The sequence below is a fragment of the Triplophysa dalaica genome, chromosome 13 (genome assembly GCF_015846415.1).
Source record: "Triplophysa dalaica isolate WHDGS20190420 chromosome 13, ASM1584641v1, whole genome shotgun sequence".
In the NCBI taxonomy this organism is placed as follows: Eukaryota; Metazoa; Chordata; class Actinopteri; order Cypriniformes; family Nemacheilidae; genus Triplophysa; species Triplophysa dalaica.
This window is the reverse complement of record NC_079554.1, coordinates 8,488,611-8,507,690: the sequence shown is the minus strand read 5'-3', so window position 1 is coordinate 8,507,690 and position 19,080 is coordinate 8,488,611. Positions and strand designations below refer to the sequence as shown.

The 19,080-nt window shown below is 42.9% G+C and overlaps 2 protein-coding genes and 1 long non-coding RNA gene across 4 annotated transcripts in view; 2 read left to right on the top strand and 1 right to left on the bottom strand.

Moving 5' to 3' along the window:
• The first annotated feature begins 676 nt into the window (after positions 1 to 676).
• Positions 677 to 4,392, top strand: LOC130434423 (uncharacterized). Its single transcript, XM_056764581.1, has 8 exons — positions 677 to 830; positions 1,782 to 1,863; positions 1,944 to 2,041; positions 2,159 to 2,419; positions 2,503 to 2,559; positions 2,695 to 2,803; positions 3,011 to 3,118; positions 3,223 to 4,392. Exons 1-8 carry the CDS (start codon positions 748 to 750, stop codon positions 3,295 to 3,297), a joined length of 873 nt encoding a protein of 290 aa, XP_056620559.1. The 5' UTR covers positions 677 to 747; the 3' UTR covers positions 3,298 to 4,392.
• Positions 4,393 to 9,293: 4,901 nt separating this feature from the next.
• The window catches only part of LOC130434583 (meprin A subunit beta-like), a 68,016-nt gene continuing 58,229 nt past the window's right edge, over positions 9,294 to 19,080 (top strand). The window contains 10 exon segments of the mRNA XM_056764808.1: positions 9,294 to 9,524; positions 10,313 to 10,331; positions 10,450 to 10,509; positions 10,600 to 10,643; positions 10,793 to 10,871; positions 10,982 to 11,099; positions 11,777 to 11,955; positions 12,070 to 12,309; positions 12,447 to 12,494; positions 12,497 to 12,589. Coding sequence (XP_056620786.1) covers positions 9,294 to 9,524; positions 10,313 to 10,331; positions 10,450 to 10,509; positions 10,600 to 10,643; positions 10,793 to 10,871; positions 10,982 to 11,099; positions 11,777 to 11,955; positions 12,070 to 12,309; positions 12,447 to 12,494; positions 12,497 to 12,589 — 1,111 coding nt within the window.
• LOC130434175 (uncharacterized) lies at positions 14,642 to 17,565 on the bottom strand. Of its 2 annotated transcripts, XR_008908656.1 has the most exons (5): positions 16,999 to 17,565; positions 16,190 to 16,534; positions 15,671 to 16,049; positions 15,353 to 15,508; positions 14,642 to 15,273 (listed from the first exon to the last, which is right to left on the bottom strand). It is a non-coding gene; the product is annotated as an uncharacterized LOC130434175 (long non-coding RNA). The 2 variants fall into 2 exon arrangements; XR_008908655.1 differs by having other exon boundaries at positions 16,190 to 17,565.

Sequence of the window (19,080 nt, the reverse complement as noted above, 5' to 3'; positions counted from 1 at the left end):
GTTCAAACGTTTGTTTTAAAACTGGAAAAAAAAGGTTGTGGACTAAGAACCCTGGTCGTTTATGTCTTCTGAAGTGGTCTAAGGCTGTTGTTTTCAGTGATATAGATATGAGTACACACTGACATTCTTACATGTGCCAGCAATAAAACTTAATGAAATGTTGAATTTTTTTTCCCTGTAAAGCTTTTGTATTTTTATAGCCTACTGAAACGTTTGATGTCACCTCAGTAGTCCACATTAAACAGAAGTTGGTAGGTTGCGCCGAAAAGTCCCAGGAATTTTGCTTGTGATACTGTTTGAAACTATTTTAAATGTCCATCAAGAAACATGGTTTAGCCTATAAACCATACCTTGTTGCTTTCCTACATTAATAACATGCACATTATGGATGCATAAACAATGGTTTTGAAATATAAAAGCCTGATGTATACAGTACAACAGACATCATAATTCAAAATCTCACAGTTACTTTGAGTTTATGTGACTTTTGTCACATAAACTAAAAACAAAAATAAGAAATTCCATCTAGCAAATTCAATTTACCAGCAGCAAGACTTATATATAAATATAAAATGATGTGCAGCTTTCAGGACAAGCCAGATTTATGTTTACTGTCATTGGAGGAAAGTACCCTGTCACAGAGCATAAGGAAGTTGGATGTTTTTTTAACATGTGCAATGTGAAAGTAAAGCTAAGGAGAGACGACACCAGCAGTAACAGACGTGTTGGACAGCAGCGGATTTAGTCATGGACACTTCACAAGAAGAGTGTCCAGTTTGTAAGGACAGAATAAGAAATCCGTCTCAGCCTTCTTCATGCTGTCAAAAAATGTAAGTGTGTGAATCACATGTTATGATGTTTTTCTTGTCAAATGTAAACACTCTACAAACCAACATACAGTCGACGTTTGGTGGAAGATATGAAATCTCTATCTTTCTCTGAAGCTAATTATAGATTTTATGTTATACTGATATCACTGAAAATAATTCATACATAATTTCGAAAGAGCTTTTGTATTAACAAATATGTTTGTTGTAGGAAAAGTACAGTAGGAGGATCTGATAAGCTTTCCACTTTTGCTGAAATATTTGCATAATTTGAATCAATTAAATCTTCTTTTACTTTGTTTTGTATCTTTGTTTTGAAGTTACCCTCCTCCATAATAATGAATATGTCTTCTTGTAAACACCAGCAGTTTCCAGCAGTGAAAGCGAAAGTTATTTTCTGCAGGGAAATTCCATCACTTAACTCACAGTCAAGTCTGTTGAGATACGGGGTGTATAAATATAACCTGTCACAATACAAAAAAAAGAAAGATGTCTATGTTAGCGGTATGGCAATTTGTGTGTACATTATGATGTCTGTTTGCTGCCAACACATGATACTGTACCTGTCACCATAAAATGTTTATTATCATTATTTTACATTGTGCTTTTACTAAAAAGGTCACTAGGGTTTAGCTTTATTTTATGTTAAAATACAGTTTTATTTCAAGTGACCGATTATTTCTTATTTCTTATTTTCTATTCTTCTTTTAATTTTATAATTAACATACAGAAGGTTCAATTAAACATTGAATATTGTCTGTTTTTAGTTACAGTAAGAAAGTTATTGAAAATGTTATTGTTTATTAAATAAATGTGACATTTTAATTTCATTTTCAATAGGGTTCAGATTGTCTCATGAACCTTTTTTTCTGTATTCTATTGAACTAAAAGCTGAGCTTAATAATAATAATAATATTATATGCTTTTAATGATTGTCTCTTTCTGTATTTTTAGAATTTGCCAGAGTTGCCTGAGTCAGTCTTTACAATTCAGAGCTCATTGTCCACACTGCAGAACTCCAGTAGCAAATGCATCGGTAAGGGAACACTGTTGTGTATCACCTGCTGGTTGATCAAAGACAGTGAGATGATGAACACTGTCCTGTACTTATTTCAGCGTCCTGCCACTCATAGACGGGGAATTCGGCTGCCTATCCTGATCGGGAATGATGAAACATTCAATCTACAAAGAACAGTTGGCTCAAACATACAAAAGTAAGTCTCAGTCAAATTCAACATCGAACCAGTCATATTAGCCATGTCATGAATGTTTTCCACAAATTGCATTTTTAATCTAAATATGACTATTATGACTTTTTAAAACACCAACAGTCGCCTTCTCCAACTTCGAGCTGCTCAAGCAGCACTGCCAAACGCTGCCAATATTGTCCCGGCACCTGTCCCGCAACGTCAAGCCCATCCACTTTCAACTGCTTCTGTTGCCACTACTCCCCCTGTTCCTGCTCGAAGGGCCATGTCTCAACCTGCACATACCATCACAACCATACAACGTGCAACTGCTATTGCTGTCCCAGCACCTCCAACTTCACCAGCACCACTATACCAAACCCTGGATGATGAGTTTGATGACTGGTGTGTCCTATCTAAAGAAATAATTTAGTACGATATGGTTTGGTTTGAATGACTGGTTTGACAATGTACTGTTTAATTCACAGTCTGCTTCAAACTGAGATCAATGAAATAGGAATGAGGCAGCAGGAGCAAATACAGGGGTACTGTAACTATTGTGTCACCAGGACTTGGTCTTGTATGACTTAAACAGCATATAGGAGACGTTGCACTAATGTGTTTCCCCTAAAGGGATTTTGATTAAACTGATAATTCTTCATTTACTTTGATTTTTTCAGCTCCACTCTGAGAACATTGGTGTGCCCTTACTGTCAGATGGGTGGTCTGGATGCTAAGGAACTGCGGGATCACTGCAATGCCCAACATGCCTATGACAGCACACGTGTGGTGAGTCAGGATCAGATGTCAATTCATTCCAATATCTTGTGTGTTGAGTCGACTGACACTTCAGCTCATTAATGCACAATAATCCACTGATGTCTATCTTCTTAAACATGTCTCAAAATAGAATGTTCAATTATCATAAAGTGTTTGACATCTTTGTGGCTCCATACACTCAAAGCACTCACTTTTTTGCTCTCTGGCACCCTTTAGGTTTGTCCTGTGTGTGTTGTTTTGCCTCATGGTGATCCACAGTACTACAGCCGCAATTTTATTGGCCATCTTAACCTGCGACACTGCTACAACATTGAGGATATAACTGTAAGTTATAAAACATACAAATCAACGTTTTCTAAAAAACTTTCAGTTTTTTTTTCACCCTGACAGTTTTTTAATTATAATACTCTATTTTTTCTGATTGAAAGAACATCCACCAGAATGATGAAGTCAACTTTCAGTGTGCCCTCATGGAGTCATATAATGAAAACGTCCCGATGTAACCATCATTTTAAAAAGTGAAGTAACCATGGTTTTGGTGTATTGATTACTATTTGACATTAGGGAAATATTTTGAATTGTCAATAGTGAGGGTTGGCACTAGATTCTCTTATTTCTAGATAGCTTTTACTTTAATTGATGCAGTATGATGTCATTAATATATTTTTTCAATGTTTTGGAGCACACTGGTTAGATAGATATAAACGTATTCATACTTAAAGTCTTTCGTTTTGATTTCATGGGGATGTTAATCAACAAGATCTTAATCAGAACCAAGCGTTTAATTGTTTGAGTAACCGACTGTTTTTACTGAGTCTTATCAAACTTTATAAATATCTGATGTATCTCAGCATTTGATTTATTTTACCTAAAGTTTAATCATCTCCATCATCCTTGGATGATCCATTTGCACTATTTAGCACATGCACTTTAGATCATAGATTCTGATGATTTATCCAATATACAGTCATGGAAGATGTTTTGGAGAACGGCTTTTGGCGCTACTGGCCTTCCATATGCTCTCTCCAGGTCTCGTCTCTGTTCCCGCCCTTTCGTCTCTTTAGTAACATTGTTAAGTGTTTCATGACCCACATGTGTTATGGTTAATTATCCTGTGTTAGTTCACCTTTGAGCAGTCCTCATGTCTATTGTCCTGTGCCACTTCATTTTGTGACATATCTCTGATGAGAGTATTGTTTATGCCTGTGATCTTTACCAAGAGTCAAGTAAGTCAAGTCAAGTCCAGTCAGTGTAGTTATTTGTCCAGTGTTGTATTCATCTAGTCTAGTTAGTCTGTGTTCCTGTTGTCTACTTGATTATTCCCTTTGTCATTATTGTTTCACCCCCTCGTGGGTCTTTGTTTTGTGTTTGTTTTGTCTGTTGTCCAACACTGTTATATTCAATATAGAAATGTATTTTACGGCACAAAAAATATGCAAAAACATGCAATGCATAAAAGTTTAAATTTCAAAAGACATTTTGTAATAAATAGAAGCTGTGATTGAAAAGATTAAAATAACTAATAAAAAAAGTTTTATTTCAAAAACTGTATATGTAATGTATTTTAACTTCTGTAATAAATGTTTGAATGCTATGTTTTAATGTGTACAAGATCTACCTTTTTAACTTGCATTTATATTTTGAAATTTAGCAGACACTTTTATCCAAAGCGACTTACAAAGAAATGGAAAACAATGAAGCGATTTGATATAAGGAGGAAATAATACAATAAGTGATTGTAACGAGCAAGGGGGGACAAGAGCCGTGAGGGAATGACGCGAGCCCGGTGACGCTGCACGTTGCACCGGTCTTGCATCTCTCACGGAGGAGATCTGAAGCTTAAAAGGACGCGCAACAGGAGTGTAGCAAGATTCCAAGTAAGAAGGAGCCGGGATCCAGCAAACATTTAACAACTCTTATTAAAATAAACAAAAGAAAAATAAACAGCTGACAGCTCCCTCACTGTCGAATGCCGCCCACACAAGCATAATAAACCTAACGTAAAGTCCAGGCCTGGTCCTCTCTCGTCGCCCCTCCATAACACCCTGAAGGCATGACACCAGAGGTAGAATTTGAACCAGAGGAGAGGAGTACCTGTGATCCCTAGCATTGATAAGGTTCCTAGCAGGATCTGATGATTCACTGTACTGTATCAAAGGCTGCAGATAAGTCTAGCAGAATCAGGACAGAAGAGTTGGAATACTTCCATGACGGATAGCAGTGCCATCTCGGGTGAGCGGTTGCTTTTGAAGTCTTAATGCTTAGGAAGATAGGGAGAAAAACCATGGATGAGAAAATCCCAATCAAGTATTTCTGCAATAATAAGCAAAACAGGTCTGAGAGAATTATCATTGTGATTGTTTTGAGTGGGGGCATGCTCTAGTTCTGCTTAAATGTGGATGGAAAAGTGCCAGTGAGCATGAAGGTGATAATGATATCTGTGAGTGCTGGTATGAGTGTGTTTGATATGGCCGGTAAAAGATTGGAGGGATTGGGTCGAGAGGGAACAGGTAGGGGGTGGCTGGAGACAAGTTTAAAAACTTCAGTGTCGGTCATTGCATAGAAAGAGGAGAATTTGATGTTGGGTGTGAAGGTTGTGTGTTTGGAGATTTGTGAGGTTGAAAAGACATTGCTGATGAATGATTCTTAACTGTAAACACGTGGGTGTGCCCTTTCTCTCGTTCTCGATGGTTGACATGTGGGCGTGCTTGTCCAGGAGAATTGTCGAATAAGGGACCAAGAACCCTTGTTACGAAATAGGAATTTCTGTAAGAAAAAAAAATTAAGAAATGTTTACAAACCCTGGCAGAGTGTATCTAGGGCAAAAATACTCAACACTCCTCAAGCACGCTGAAGCAGCGTTCGTTGACACATCTGCCCGATTGTCATTCAGAAGTTGCGGTCACGGGTGGCTGTCTTCCTACGGGACGAGCAACCATTTCGTCTGCTACCTGGGCTGTGACATCTGTGGCTACGTCCCGATGACCACCCACGTTAGCAGCGTTAGTGATATGGGGAACTCTGCGAACGTAAACCCGCCAGCCAAGTGCTCATGGGCCGATCGCACCCCGATTCGCTCTTCTGAATGTTCCCTAACCGGCGGTGGCATACCGTCCGGATTCTCACACACTCGAAAACAATGTGTGACGTAGATGAGATGTCGCTCGGAGGGAGACTGGCATCCGACTCTGACGAATCCGAGCTCCACCCACAGCGGTCGAGTTCAGAAGGAAGCAGAAGTGATGTCATCCATGCTAACCCGGGGATGCGTGGTTCCTAAGGTCGGAGCGCGGTGCAAACCGTGCCCACCCCGGGTGCCATGTTTTTCCCGGAGGTGCATGAGGAGCTGTGTAAAACTTGGAACGCTCCACTCACGGACTGCTCCCTTACTGCCCTCGTTGGTGGGGCAGCCAAAGGCTACGTCGAGATCCCCCGGTTGGAACGGGCGCCTGCGGTGCACACTTGTCCAACTCGTTTTTTGACAAGTTGACCATGTAAAGCATGAGAAGCCTGCACATTTATCAGTGTAAAGAAGTATGCATGAAAAAGCTTGTTTGTTACCCCACCTTTAAGCTGTGTTAACCCTCAAGTGCTATTAATTACAAATGCACAAATTTGCTGTTAGTGGATAAAGTTGGGCACTTTGTGATTCCATTGATATTCAACATTAATGTCAGAACACTATTTTTTGTTTATTTGTTTAATGTTAAAACTTGACGTTATGCATTCATTTATTGATTTGACAACATTAATTCCATTCATTTGAATGTACAATAACCATTTTGACTGAAAAGATTTGATCACAAGTAAAAATTGTGGAATTAAAAAAAAACATAAAGGTTGGATAAAACTGATAAAAACTGTGCAAAGATGCCAAAATATGCTTACTTTCCTTGTCTCGATCCTCCTCGACACCGGCCGTTCCCACGGTTGGCGTGCGAGAGGCGGGCATATCAGTACAGAGTCCTCCCTTTCGGTCTGTCCCTGTCTCCAAGGTCTTCACGAAGATTGTGGAAACCGCCCTTTCTCCCTGAGGGGAGGAAGGCGAGCGGGTACTAAACTATCTCAGCGACTGGCCTACCTCACCAGCCTCCCTTCATACCCAGACACTGGTTAAGAATAGGCATTCCATCCATCACTAAGCAAGCACCCCCTGGGGGGCTGGCTGGGCAGAGCAGCCTTCCCCCTTAGGCCGGGATACCATGTGAAATATCACAGATAGCTCTAACCGTACCTAGTGCTACCGGACGTCTGTAACACCCCCTCCATGGGCTGTTCCGTCTGATGTATCCTCATGAGAATGGTTCCCAGTCCTGGTAACCCATGAGCTTCCCCAGGTGGACCTCCACCTCGCGGTTAACTACCAAGTCTGCACGTTCCATGTGTTCTCCTCCAAGGACGAGACCATACCTATATCCATCATATTCCTCCCCACGGGTAAGAGGTGGCCTCTGCAGCGCTTCTCTGATTAAGAGTTGCACTCACCCGGTGTAAACCCGAGCCGAATGGCCTCTCGCCAGTAGAGAGCTAAGGCCCCGTCCGTGAAAGGTTACCGGTTAGGGCTGTCGCCATCTTTCTCCAAGAAAGCTCTGGAACCCCCCGACCATCACACTGGAAGGTTACAGCTTCGCGAAAGCATCGAGCTGACATGCCCAGGCTTGTTACCGTCGCTTCGCTAGAGATTGTGACGCGATACAGCGTTGTGGCGTTTTCCATAGGCAACCCTATCTGTCGTTATCGAAACAACGTCGAGAGACCGACAGAAAGGGAACGTCTTGGTTTCGAATGTAACCTCAGTTCCCTGATGGAGGGAACGAGACGTTGTGTCCCTTATGCCACAAACACGTATTCTATAGTAGTAATATTTTGTCTGAAAGCGTCAACAAATCTTGCAGCGGGACTAAGTGGGACTCACATTAAAGTGTGTGTGTGAGCGTGCGTGCATGGGTGTGTGTGTGCGATATTTTGAAGTGCTGGTCACCATTTAGCTTTCTTTCTCACAGGGCACTGTCATGGTTCCACCTCTCCTTGTCAGGTATTTCTTGGTTTAGAGGTGGAATCATACAGAATCCTCTGTTTCATGTGGGGAGAGACATTTTTGACCCTTGCGGTCTTCTATACTCTCCTCAAGTCGCGTCATTGCCCTACCCTCCTGTTTCCTAGTTTGTGTTAATTACCTTCCCTATAAAGAGTCCTCATGTTTCTTTGTCTCGTTGCGCGTTCATTGTATGAAGTCCCTCGTCCGTGCAAGTCTTACCTGTTCCGTATACTGTTCGTGTTCTTATGCTGTACCTGTTGTTCTTGTTCCTGTTCTCTGTCAAAGTAAGTGTAGTTCAGTCAGTGTTAGTGTTTTGTTTCAAGTGTTTGTTTTATTAGTTTAGTGAGTCAGATTCCTTGTACGTTGTTATAGTTTATATATTATTCTTGTCCTGTTTTCCCCCTCGTGGGTTTTTGTTTTGTCATTTTGTCTAGTGTCATATATATATAAATAAATCTGTTAAAACCCCTTCACCTCCGGTCGTCTTAACTGCCTTGCAATTGGGTTCCCGTTTGAGTTTCATAACAGAATGAACGCGCAACGTCCGAACCCAGCAGGCAGCATGGACGGTACGGTGACATTTCCGCGGTCTCTCCAGGCCCACTTAATGCTTGGACTCCGCCAGGGGAGTGTCGGTGACCGAGCTTTTCTCGACGGCGGCGGTGATGACCGAGTTTGGAGAGGAAGAGCTGAAAACAATCTTCAACTGCTGTCTCACTCGGTGCCTCACGGCGTCAGAGAGGAGGCTGCTGGCTCCCCTGGGGTTTGCGGACATGGTCAGGTTCGTGAGCAACCGGAGCGATCCCGGAGGCGGGGTTCCACTTGGGACTTCTACCTCGCGGTTGAGCGCTCCGAGGGATCTCGTCCTGGCCGCCGCAGCCCTGGGGGACTCGGTACCTGCTGGCTGGAGCTCCATGGTCGCCGGTCCCGCTGGTGGAGTCCGAGATGAGTGGGGGAGGAGGGACTCGGGGATGCCACCTATAGACTCCTCTGTCCCAGAAACCCCTCTGTCCTCCACGGGCCCAGCCAAGGGTCCGATTTTTCCGGAGGAGGAGGCAGGGTAGAGGAGCTACCATTCCGGAGCTATCCAGTCCGGAGCTATCCAGTCCGGAGCTATCCAGTCCGGAGCTATCCAGTCCGGAGCTATCCAGTCCCAAATATTTTTTGGGGCGGCTTGGGGAGGTGACGGCCCGAGCGGCCGGCCCGGCCGCGGATTCCTCTCAGGAGCTGGAACCAAGCGCTGCCCAGCAGCCGCCGTCAGAGAGCGCTGCCCAGCAGCCGCCGTCAGAGAGCGCTGCCACAAGAGGCCACCAAGCCCACGTTTTGTTTGGCCTCTGGCAGCGGGGAAGGTTCTTGAAGGACTTTGACTTCCTGACCGCGGCGCGGTCTTCGGGGTTCAACGAGGCGGAGTTAAAAGCTATTTTTAATAGTTGCCTCGATGAGCCTCTAGGACCCGCTGAAATGCGCCAGTTGAAGTCCAAGGGCTTCGCGGACACAGTCCAGACCCTGCTGGATCGTGAGTGGTCCAGACTGGATTCTCCATCTGGGCTAGCCTCGATTCCCGAGGGTCGTGCCCTGCAGATCGGTTTCGTAGGTCTCTCCTCGCCTCCTGTAGCCACTCCACCGCCCACCAGCTCTGTTGGCAAGCGGGGGAGAAAGAGGAGGCAACAGAGGACAGCCCCGAGTCCTGTGGTCCCGAGTCCTGTGGTCCCGAGTCCTGTGGTCCCGAGTCCTGTGGTCCCGAGTCCTGTGGTCCCGAGTCCTGTGGTCCCGAGTCCGGAGGTGTCAAGCCCCAAATATTTTTTGGGGGGGCGCCGTGGGGATGTGACGGTCCGAGCGGCCAGCCCGGCCGCGGATTCTCCCCAACTTCCGGCACCAAGCCCGGTCCAGCAACCGGCACCAAGCCCGGTCCAGCAACCGGCACCAAGCCCGGTCAAGCAACCGGCACCAGCAACCGGCACCAAGCCCGGTCCAGCAACCGGCACCAAGCCCGGTCCAGCAACCGGCACCAGGCCCAGCGGCCGGCGTCAAGCCCTGTCAAGCCGATCCATCGGCCGGCGTCAAGCCATGTCCAGCCGACCCATCGGCCGGCATCAAGCCATGTCCAGCCGGTCCATCGGCCGGCGTCAAGCCATGTCCAGCCGGTCCATCGGCCGGCGTCAAACCATTTCCAGCCGGTCCATCGGCCGGCGTCAAGCCATTTCCAGCCGATCCATCGGCCGGCGTCAAGCCCTGTCCAGCTGGCATTCCAGCCGGGGTCCAGCCCAGCAGTCCTGCAGGGGACTAGGACAGTTCCCACCAGGACTACCCCTGTCAAGCCCCCTGGGGCTCCGCGCCCTGGCGCCAACAGGATAATAAGAATAAAGTTTTGGTTCATATTGGTCCATATTGACAATATAATTTAGAAGTTGCTTTTTATTCTTTTTTTGTGTAATAATAATATCATCTACTTTGACACACATTATTTGCCTTTTTTACAGCCAACATCCTCTCTCTCAGGTGGAAATTTACATTTAGTTATATTTACTTCTTAATACAATGTTCTACACCATTTGCACAATGCACCGAAGTGGAGGGTTTTATTCAGTATATTTTCTTAATTTTTTGTAAATTACAGGCAACACAGGAATTGATGTTGATAATGGGAAAGACAACGACATCTTTGACATAAATAAAGGTTTTTGCAAACATCAATGTGTTAAATCTGCAGTATTATTGTTTAAAACTACTGTTGTTGCACTTCTGGTACTGGTGTCGTGTTCAACAGAGACAGGCCTTCATTTGGTGGAGGGAGATATAGTGATTGATGAGGTCAGTGCTTTATTTCATTCTGCTTTACATGTTATAATAAAGAACACTTCTATCATCACACAAATATAAAAAATATATTTCAGGGCAATATGTGAATCCTAAATAATGTTTGTTCTGTTGGTTATTCATGTTGGGTTTGTGGTTTTCAGACACAAAGCAAAAATGCTATTTTGGGAGAAAAATATCGCTGGCCTACCACCGTGCCGTACTTCTTGGATAAGTCCCTAGGTGAATCTCGACAACAACAGAATAAATCAGGATAAATTTACATTCACATGTTCCTGACTAGCCTCTCCTTATATTTTGCTCACTCCTTGTCTTTCTGTAAATTTAAACAGAGATTAATGCCAAAGGTGTGATCCTGAAAGCATTTGAACAATACAGACTCAAGACGTGTATTGACTTCAAGGAGTGGAGCGGAGAACCAAACTACATTTCTGTATATAAAGGCAGTGGGTGAGAAAACCAACCCAACAGAAACATGATATTTTATGTAACCATCATGTTGTAACTAACCCAATATGCTTTAAGACTATTCAGCACACATTTTTGTGGAATAACTGATACTGGACACTTTCTACAGTACTACCAACAATTTCACTTTTGCAACTGTTAAACAATTTTTTTTGAGTTTTAGATCTTTTTTTTTATTTTTTACATGTTTTTTAAATACAGTAAATAATGTTGATATAAAGAAATAGACTGCACTTTTACAAGTCAGGTGTAAATTAATACGAAAAACATTCACTTTTACTTCATTTACAAAACATTTTCTGGGACCCCAGCTGCCAAATATTACCATTTTGTAAGGATTTCTTTTCCGTGTACTTTGCTCATTTTCATAAGTTTTCTATATTTAAAGGGAAGGTTAACCAAAATGATTTCATCACTTACTCATTTACATATCTGTCGTCAACAATTGAGGTACTTATTGAACTGCACTGGTTTTGTGTCCATACAATAGAAGTCAATGGGTACCGCTCATTCTTCAAAATATCTTCTTTTGTGTCATGCTAAAGAAAAAAGTCATAAAGGCTTGAAATGACAAAAGGTAAACTGATCCATGTTGCACTGTGCTGAATATCAGTGTTTTTCAGAAATGTGACGTCAAGATTGTAATTCTGTTCCATCAGATGTCATTCTTCGATTGGGAACCGACAAGTTGGAAAGCAGGAATTGTCAATTGGTGCAAACTGTGCTCGTTTGGGAACTGTGGAGCATGAGTTTCTTCATGGTTTGGGTTTCTGGCATGAGCAATCCAGATACGACAGAGATGATTATGTTGTCATAATGTGGGATCAGATTGAAGAAGGTAATAATTCTGTGTTATAACTTCAGAATGTTAATTAAACCAATCTATAGCTTAATCTTTTCCTTTAATAATGTTTCCCAATATAACTTTCAATATTGTCTGTCTGTTACATAGGTCACGCACACAACTTTGAGATACACAGTGACATGGTGTCAACCTCTCTTGGTGTGCCGTATGACTACAATTCTGTTCTGCACTACAGTAAGACATCCTTCAACAAAGACAAAGAGCCAACAATCGTCACAAAGATACCAGAGTTCATGGATGTGATCGGCCAGCGGACGGAGTTTAGTGAGAGTGACCTGCTCAAGCTCAACAGGCTATATAACTGCAATACATTTATGATTCTAACTCGTATTGTACTTTGTTTGGAGTTTGAGTTCTGCAGATGATTAGCTGATTTATAAGATAAAACAGTTGAATAATTATCTATAATTATGGTCAACATCTCCACCTCCCTTATAACTCTTTTCCTCCAATAATTATTTCAGGTGCTGGCTTAACATTCCTGGACTCATGCCAGTTTGAACAGCCGAACATCTCCAGGGTGAGGGTGGGAATTCCAAGTGGACTCGAGTACAATCGGCAGAGGGCGGTCCAAAAACAGACTTTTCCGTTCTGGGGCAATGTCAAGGTATGGATAGAAATCTCCTCTTCCTGGCCTTTATTAATGAGAGTCAGAAGCTCAGTCACGGCCACAGACAGAGCAGTCTTAAACACTTTCATTCTGTATAGTCATAAAAACTATTATTTCAGAACTGTTTGAGGACAATATTGGCCGAGGTTACAGTATATGACAGGGAAAGTGAAGGGGATACTGATATACCTGTCTGAGCTGATGTCACCTTCATTCCTCTGAGATGCTGGCTTGCTCTTCTGACTAGATTGATCTGCCATTGAAGAAATGGTAAAGCTGGTCATATATTATCAAATTATGATACACCACTACATTTGCTACGAATATGGTTGCCTCAGAGACTCCAATTCTCCAGCAGAGGGCGTTGTCCCCAGAGTTCTAACTAGACTCCTTTTTCCAGTAACTCTAGCACCACTGATTACACCTGCACCTATTGCTAATAATCCAGACTTTGCTTTATATTCCCTGTGGTTGAGTCACATTTGTGCGCAGTTTTGTTTTGCCCCGGTTGACATTTATGAGCGCTTTTGGATTACTTTGTTTGGATCGTGACTTGGACTTAGAACTTTGGCTACCTCCCTAACCCCCACCTGTATATATACTCCTGAACGTCATCTGCCTGCCCTGACCTTTACATCGTTTAACCCTTTGCTTCCATTAAAACTGCGTATGGATCCTCAAGCTTCTGTGTCCGAGTCCTCGTTACAACATTTCACAGACCTTAGATTTCTTTGATTTTCTGTTTTTCTGTCTTGGCTTTGGAAAACATACATCTTTTTCTCTTTCTCCAGAATCTACAACATCAAATTACCCTTAATTCAGATACATAACAGAGCCAAACGTGTATTGTAGTATTGGCTATGCAGGATCGGTTCTGGAAGATTTCACAGGTTACCATTTTAAAAAAAGCGAACTGCATCTCCCTAGGCAGGAATGGGCAGAATTTATGATACATGTATTTTTAACAGTAGCGAACCCTCATAGTCCCCAGGGCCATTGGTTATCAAGTAATTTGGTCATCAAATTGTTAGTTATTTATGATTTAATAGGCCGCCGTGCTTCAATTCATTCTGGCTGCCGATGTGAGCTTAATTCGAGACGGGTGATTTTGATTTGTCAGTCTTACATTTTACATATTGTGCATAACAGTGACATCTTATCAGGTAAATGGTAAATTTACTGCATTATTTTCCAAACGTTTAGTTCACTGTAACGCTACCAGTTTAATATTAAGATTTATTTTAATCATAGTTAAATCGCTGGTGAATAACTGTTTACTCTCCGCTAGTGTAGGTTTTTCTTTGCTGGGAGCACTGTCGCTTTTTAAACTGGTGTTCTGTACTATTGTTTGTGTTGGTTTTATGATCAGAATGGGAGGCAGTGTCAGTCATGGGTGTGTGCAACTCTGTCCATTATTCTGTTGAAGAGCACATACACGCGGCACACCGATCATAATGCACATTTGTAAAAATGATTTGTATTGCGTGTTATTTTGGCGATAACTTTCTTCCTGTGCTGTTTGGCTTGTTGCGTTTCAAGTCTAAAGTAGTATTGCAAATGTATCATGTGGTAAGTGTGATGGTAAATTTTGTATACGCACTTCTATAGGGAAGCACAGTAAAGTAAAATAAGGTCAAGTGTATGGGTTCCAAGGGGGGTTCGGGTTGCGCGTGAGCAGAGGGCCAAGGCTCAAACGTCACTTAATATAATGATTGACGCGATGATGAACTCCAGTGGTAGAGGTCACCTGGTGGTAAAAGCCACCCGTTTGTTTCAATAAAATTCAAAATGCAGTTATCTTGAGGCAATTGAAGACAGTGAGGATTCAGTAAACCTTTTCGGATGACCCCCAACACGTGTTGCATCTGTGAAAGAGTAAAACGGGCATACTGTAGCTTCTAAACGTGATTTGTTATCCATGTTCTAGCTTCGCTAGAAGTCGCAGGCCATGTTCACAATGAACAGAGAGTTTGCTTTTTCAGTACGTGTACATCCAGGTGCTGTTGATTTCATTGGTTAGGTGGTGAAAAGAATACCAACACACCCGTATACAAGAAAATATCTTTATTTGGAGGCGTGCGCTTTCGTGATTAAAGCGCTACAGCCTTTAAAACATCACTGGGATTCAAACTCATTTAAATACAGCAGATTACCAAAAATGTCAATTTGTGTTTACTTCACTTTCTAGGGGAATGTTTAAGATTCACACAAACATGAAGTCCACCTTTTCCCCCACGTTGAGATGATCAATAATAAACATGGCAAATGTGGAATCAGGATCGCTATCAAATCCATCCCTGGAAATCATTCATGAATACTTTTGTTCACAGAGTTGGTTAATGTAAGCAGGATTAGAAAACGTTTACAATTGTTCTACTTTTGTGAGGTCACGTCTAAAAAGTGGATTTGTGAATAATTGCATTTTATATCCACTGATCGGGTCTATCAAATCAGTTTAAGGCAAATATTTTCCTGTGTGTAATACCACGAAACAAAGATTTTCATCTGTCCCACGTTATCCTGCATTAAAGCGACGGTTGCACGGTTACAACGGTGGTCAAATAATCAATGCTGATTCATCAGAAAAAATGGTAACGTATCAACAAACATCATCGCTGTCTTCTTAGTTTTTATCCAGTACACGAGAACGATGAAATGGCTGTCACTCCCACATCCGTGACCTGCGGTGAGAATAAAGGATGTTATGTGTCAGTCATGATGTCAACCCGTGATGTCACCTTACAGTATGTGTTATGTCACCTTAAATAGGCAGCCAGCCAAAGGCTGTATGGCCAGTGAATCTCCATCCATGTCTTTAAACGGCCTGTTGGTGATGTACAGATCACCGTGATCTTTTCCACCAGCACAACACGAGGTGGTCTCCTCCTACCAGTTTCACCGTCTGCAGTCGGGTGCCTGAAAGAAGTCCGTTAACTTTAGGTATTGGCCAAAAGTCATTTCGATAAAGACGGCCGCTATAAAGCCGTTACTCCAATAAATGGTCTCAAAATGCAATTTTAGTGGGGTTCATTTTCCTCCGGCAACACAAATGGCAAAGGGATTGAGAAACTCACACACCTGTTTGTGGGTCAATGCGCAAATCTCTTCCTCCATGGTAGCAGGCGACCCACTGACACCCTCTGGGTCCATACACATACCGTCTGGTATGTCTTCATCGGGCTCTGCCCAGGAAACCCCTCTGCGGTCAGCTTAAATAAACACGCACGCACACACGCACACACACAAACACACACACATGCCCTGAAAAATAAATACAGTACGGACATCCAGTCTGGCTGTGGATGTGGTGAAAGAAGCGGTGATCCAGCGACCCGTCCAAAGTGTTGGAGATGTCCACCTGGTCTGAGTGATGAAGAACGGTCAGGATAAAGTGTGTACAGAGACCCCTGTTTCCTCTCCACCGGCGGCAGTTCCATTCCCATGGTAAACGGACAGGCTGGGGAAACGTGGGTATAATAAAATGAACTGCAATACATTACACTTTTACATCACTATACACTTAGCATACAGCAAAACCTAATGCACTCTTCTAGTGTAGAGTCTCCCACATAAATGGTACTCTTTTCGAGTATATACCTGCAAAGTACCTCCCTGCTTATCTACTTTTCCATCACTGAAGCGAGCGTTGGGTTTTTCCTTGTCCAGCTGGGCAGCTGTTGTTATGGAGTGCATGACCCGTTGAACAACCGCAAAGCGCATTCCCCCGAGATGACGTAACCGCCTGCTTTTCGCACCAAAGAGCCTACAGGTTTTTCCGGGACAGTAAAAACACACAACGCCCTTCTCACAGGCGCTTGGATCTCATAAAATACTGACAAACTTTCTGATGACTCACCTGTAGTGATACTCTCCTCACGACCAGACGGGACTCTCGCCGAATTCATTCTTTCCTGGGGGGTGTTCTCAGGGATGCGGGAATGTCTTTAAAAAAAGAGTGTGCATTAGAAGTGTGTTTGTCAAACAGTTACACAACAGATTTATATTAGGTTAACTGTCTCTTTCCATTTTGAGCACATACCAGACATGGACTTTTAAAGGTTGTAAACGCTCGGGAGATCTTGTCAAAAAGAGGAAGTTAAAGGAATAAAGACACTGACAAATAAAGTGTTTGTGTATGGTGTATTGTGTTTTTAGTTTTATTTTCATTGATCTACCACCACGTATTAACAGACGTTGAAAGCCAAACAGTTTACCGTGAAGGATTTATTTCATCATTTTTCTTAGACAAGTGAATTGACTCGGTCACCATTCACAATAAGCACACATTTGTGCCTAATCTTATCCTTAATAATACAAGCCCAAAAACGGCTCCGTTATTGTCTCGTCGGCACACTGCTGACGTTATTGCGAACAGAATCACACGTGTGATGACGGGTCTTACTTACAACCCCTCCTAGCCTCGAAACCGCCATCGGTCCGGCGAGGGAGAGACGAGCTCGCGGCCTCTGCGTGCACACACAGCTCTCCCTCTAACAGCTGGCCTCCGTTACACGAGAAATGACAGATTTTTCATCTACAGCGGTGTTTTGTGGTTTGCATCGGTGGATCCTTTCGCTCAAAAGTGACCGCGGTTCGAACTTTAATGTTGTTTAGCCATTTCTACGTCGTGCATTGCGCTCTGTCTTCTTCTTCTTCTTTGCAGATAGGTTGTAGCTAGAAGGGATGCAGCTACGGCCGGAAGTGGTGCAACATCTCGCCATAGAATTCCAATAAATTACATTAGCTAACCCCTACGCCTACCCAAACCCTAAACCTAACCTTACAATTATACAAATTATAAATCAACTGTTTTTAGAGTGACGCAAATTATACGGTTTTGAAGTGCGCGTGCCCAGTGGAGGTGGCTGTATCCCGTCTATTATGTAGAGAAACAAATATGTACAGCACTGAAATATGTCACGTGTTGATAACGTTAGTCTATGAACATTTGACACTACGACCTGTACAAATAAAAACAAATGATTGCATCTATTGTGTTACGTCTGATCTTTGACCTTACGTCCGTCCAGTACGTTAGGTGACGTGACGTGACGTGACGTGCTTCGGCTCGTTGCCGTTGTATCAGAGTTGGCTTTAAAGCCTTACGTGTGAATCCATTTGTGTGTGAGGGCTTCCAACGACGTCAACTGGTCATAAGACAAACACAACACGGTGTATTTACCACGATCAATCTATACTTTGTTAAAGCACTGCTTGGTCTGCAGTTGGAGCGTTGCCATTGGCTGTTGGTTTGAATAATTAATGAGGGAGGTCTGTCAAAGTCGTTCTTTAACGATTTTCGTCTATAAATATCATTGTGTTTCGAGTTGCGTTTTGAACAATAGGGTGTATGATAAGGGCTCTGTCGGGATCGTGTTCACAACGTTGGACGTTCATTGAAGTTCGCCCCCTACCGTCGTCGAAAGTAGCAGTGCCGATGGGAGGTATAAATAGCAGGCGCGCAAGTTGTTGTATCGGTTGGGCAGAGAGCGTCGCCTCGGCCAAGCCAACATGCTACTAGAGTCGCTAGCTGAGTGGCGCGCTATTGCACCTCTGACCCAGCCCCTGGTGCCGTCGGTACGCCGATGGGCATCAGGTTTTGCTTCTTGCAAGTGTATAAAAGTCACAGGTTATTGTTTAACCTATACTTTATTTAACCTGTTCAACGGCAAGAAGTGAAGCCGTCCCACCGGAAGTAAGTCGAGTCCCCTGCTGTAGTCATTTATATAAGAAAACTCAGCAATATAAAGGAACAAGGCAATAATCTTAGAAAAAACGCCACGCAGTATGTAAACCTCTCTCTCTGACCCACCAACCGAGACGCTCTTGAGGCTGCGGTCTTTCGCCTCCTCGTTAGAGTTTCCGCCCGTCTCCCGTCCGGATGTCTGTCGGTTCGAGGCCCGCGCAGAACAGGTTACGTACACAGCTTGTGTTTTGGAACAAAACGTAGGAACATATGAAGAGATTTGTATCAAAATGAGTTATCACATCAAGTTTTTCTTCTTGTGCGTTCAGATTAATATCAATCAAACTGCAGTTGGTTTGTTTTGATTTAAGCCATATGACTGTAAGAAATAAGAGAATCTGGTTTACTGAATGAGCATTGAGGAGGAGAGCCCTACTCATAAAATGTCCTTCTCGTGCATTTCATTTTCTCTATTTCCTGAGAATATTTGTCATTCTTATTGCTCCTTTATTGCCTTTCTTCCCGTGCCTTGCTTAATTTCCGTTTATTTACATCAATCAGTGCCTTAATGCAGTATACAAACAAAGAGTTTGGTTCCAAAATGAGATCACTCGGTTCTTTAAAAGATATCCAAAATCGTGTTTGTCATGATGTTTTGGGTGCATTTTATTGTACTACATTTAAAGTTTCTAAATATATTCCATTTTGTTCTTATATAAAAGCATACATTTAAGATAGTTATAGAGGTTCATGTACCTCTCTGATTTTAACAAAGGCTATAGGCCTCATAGGACGGGCATCA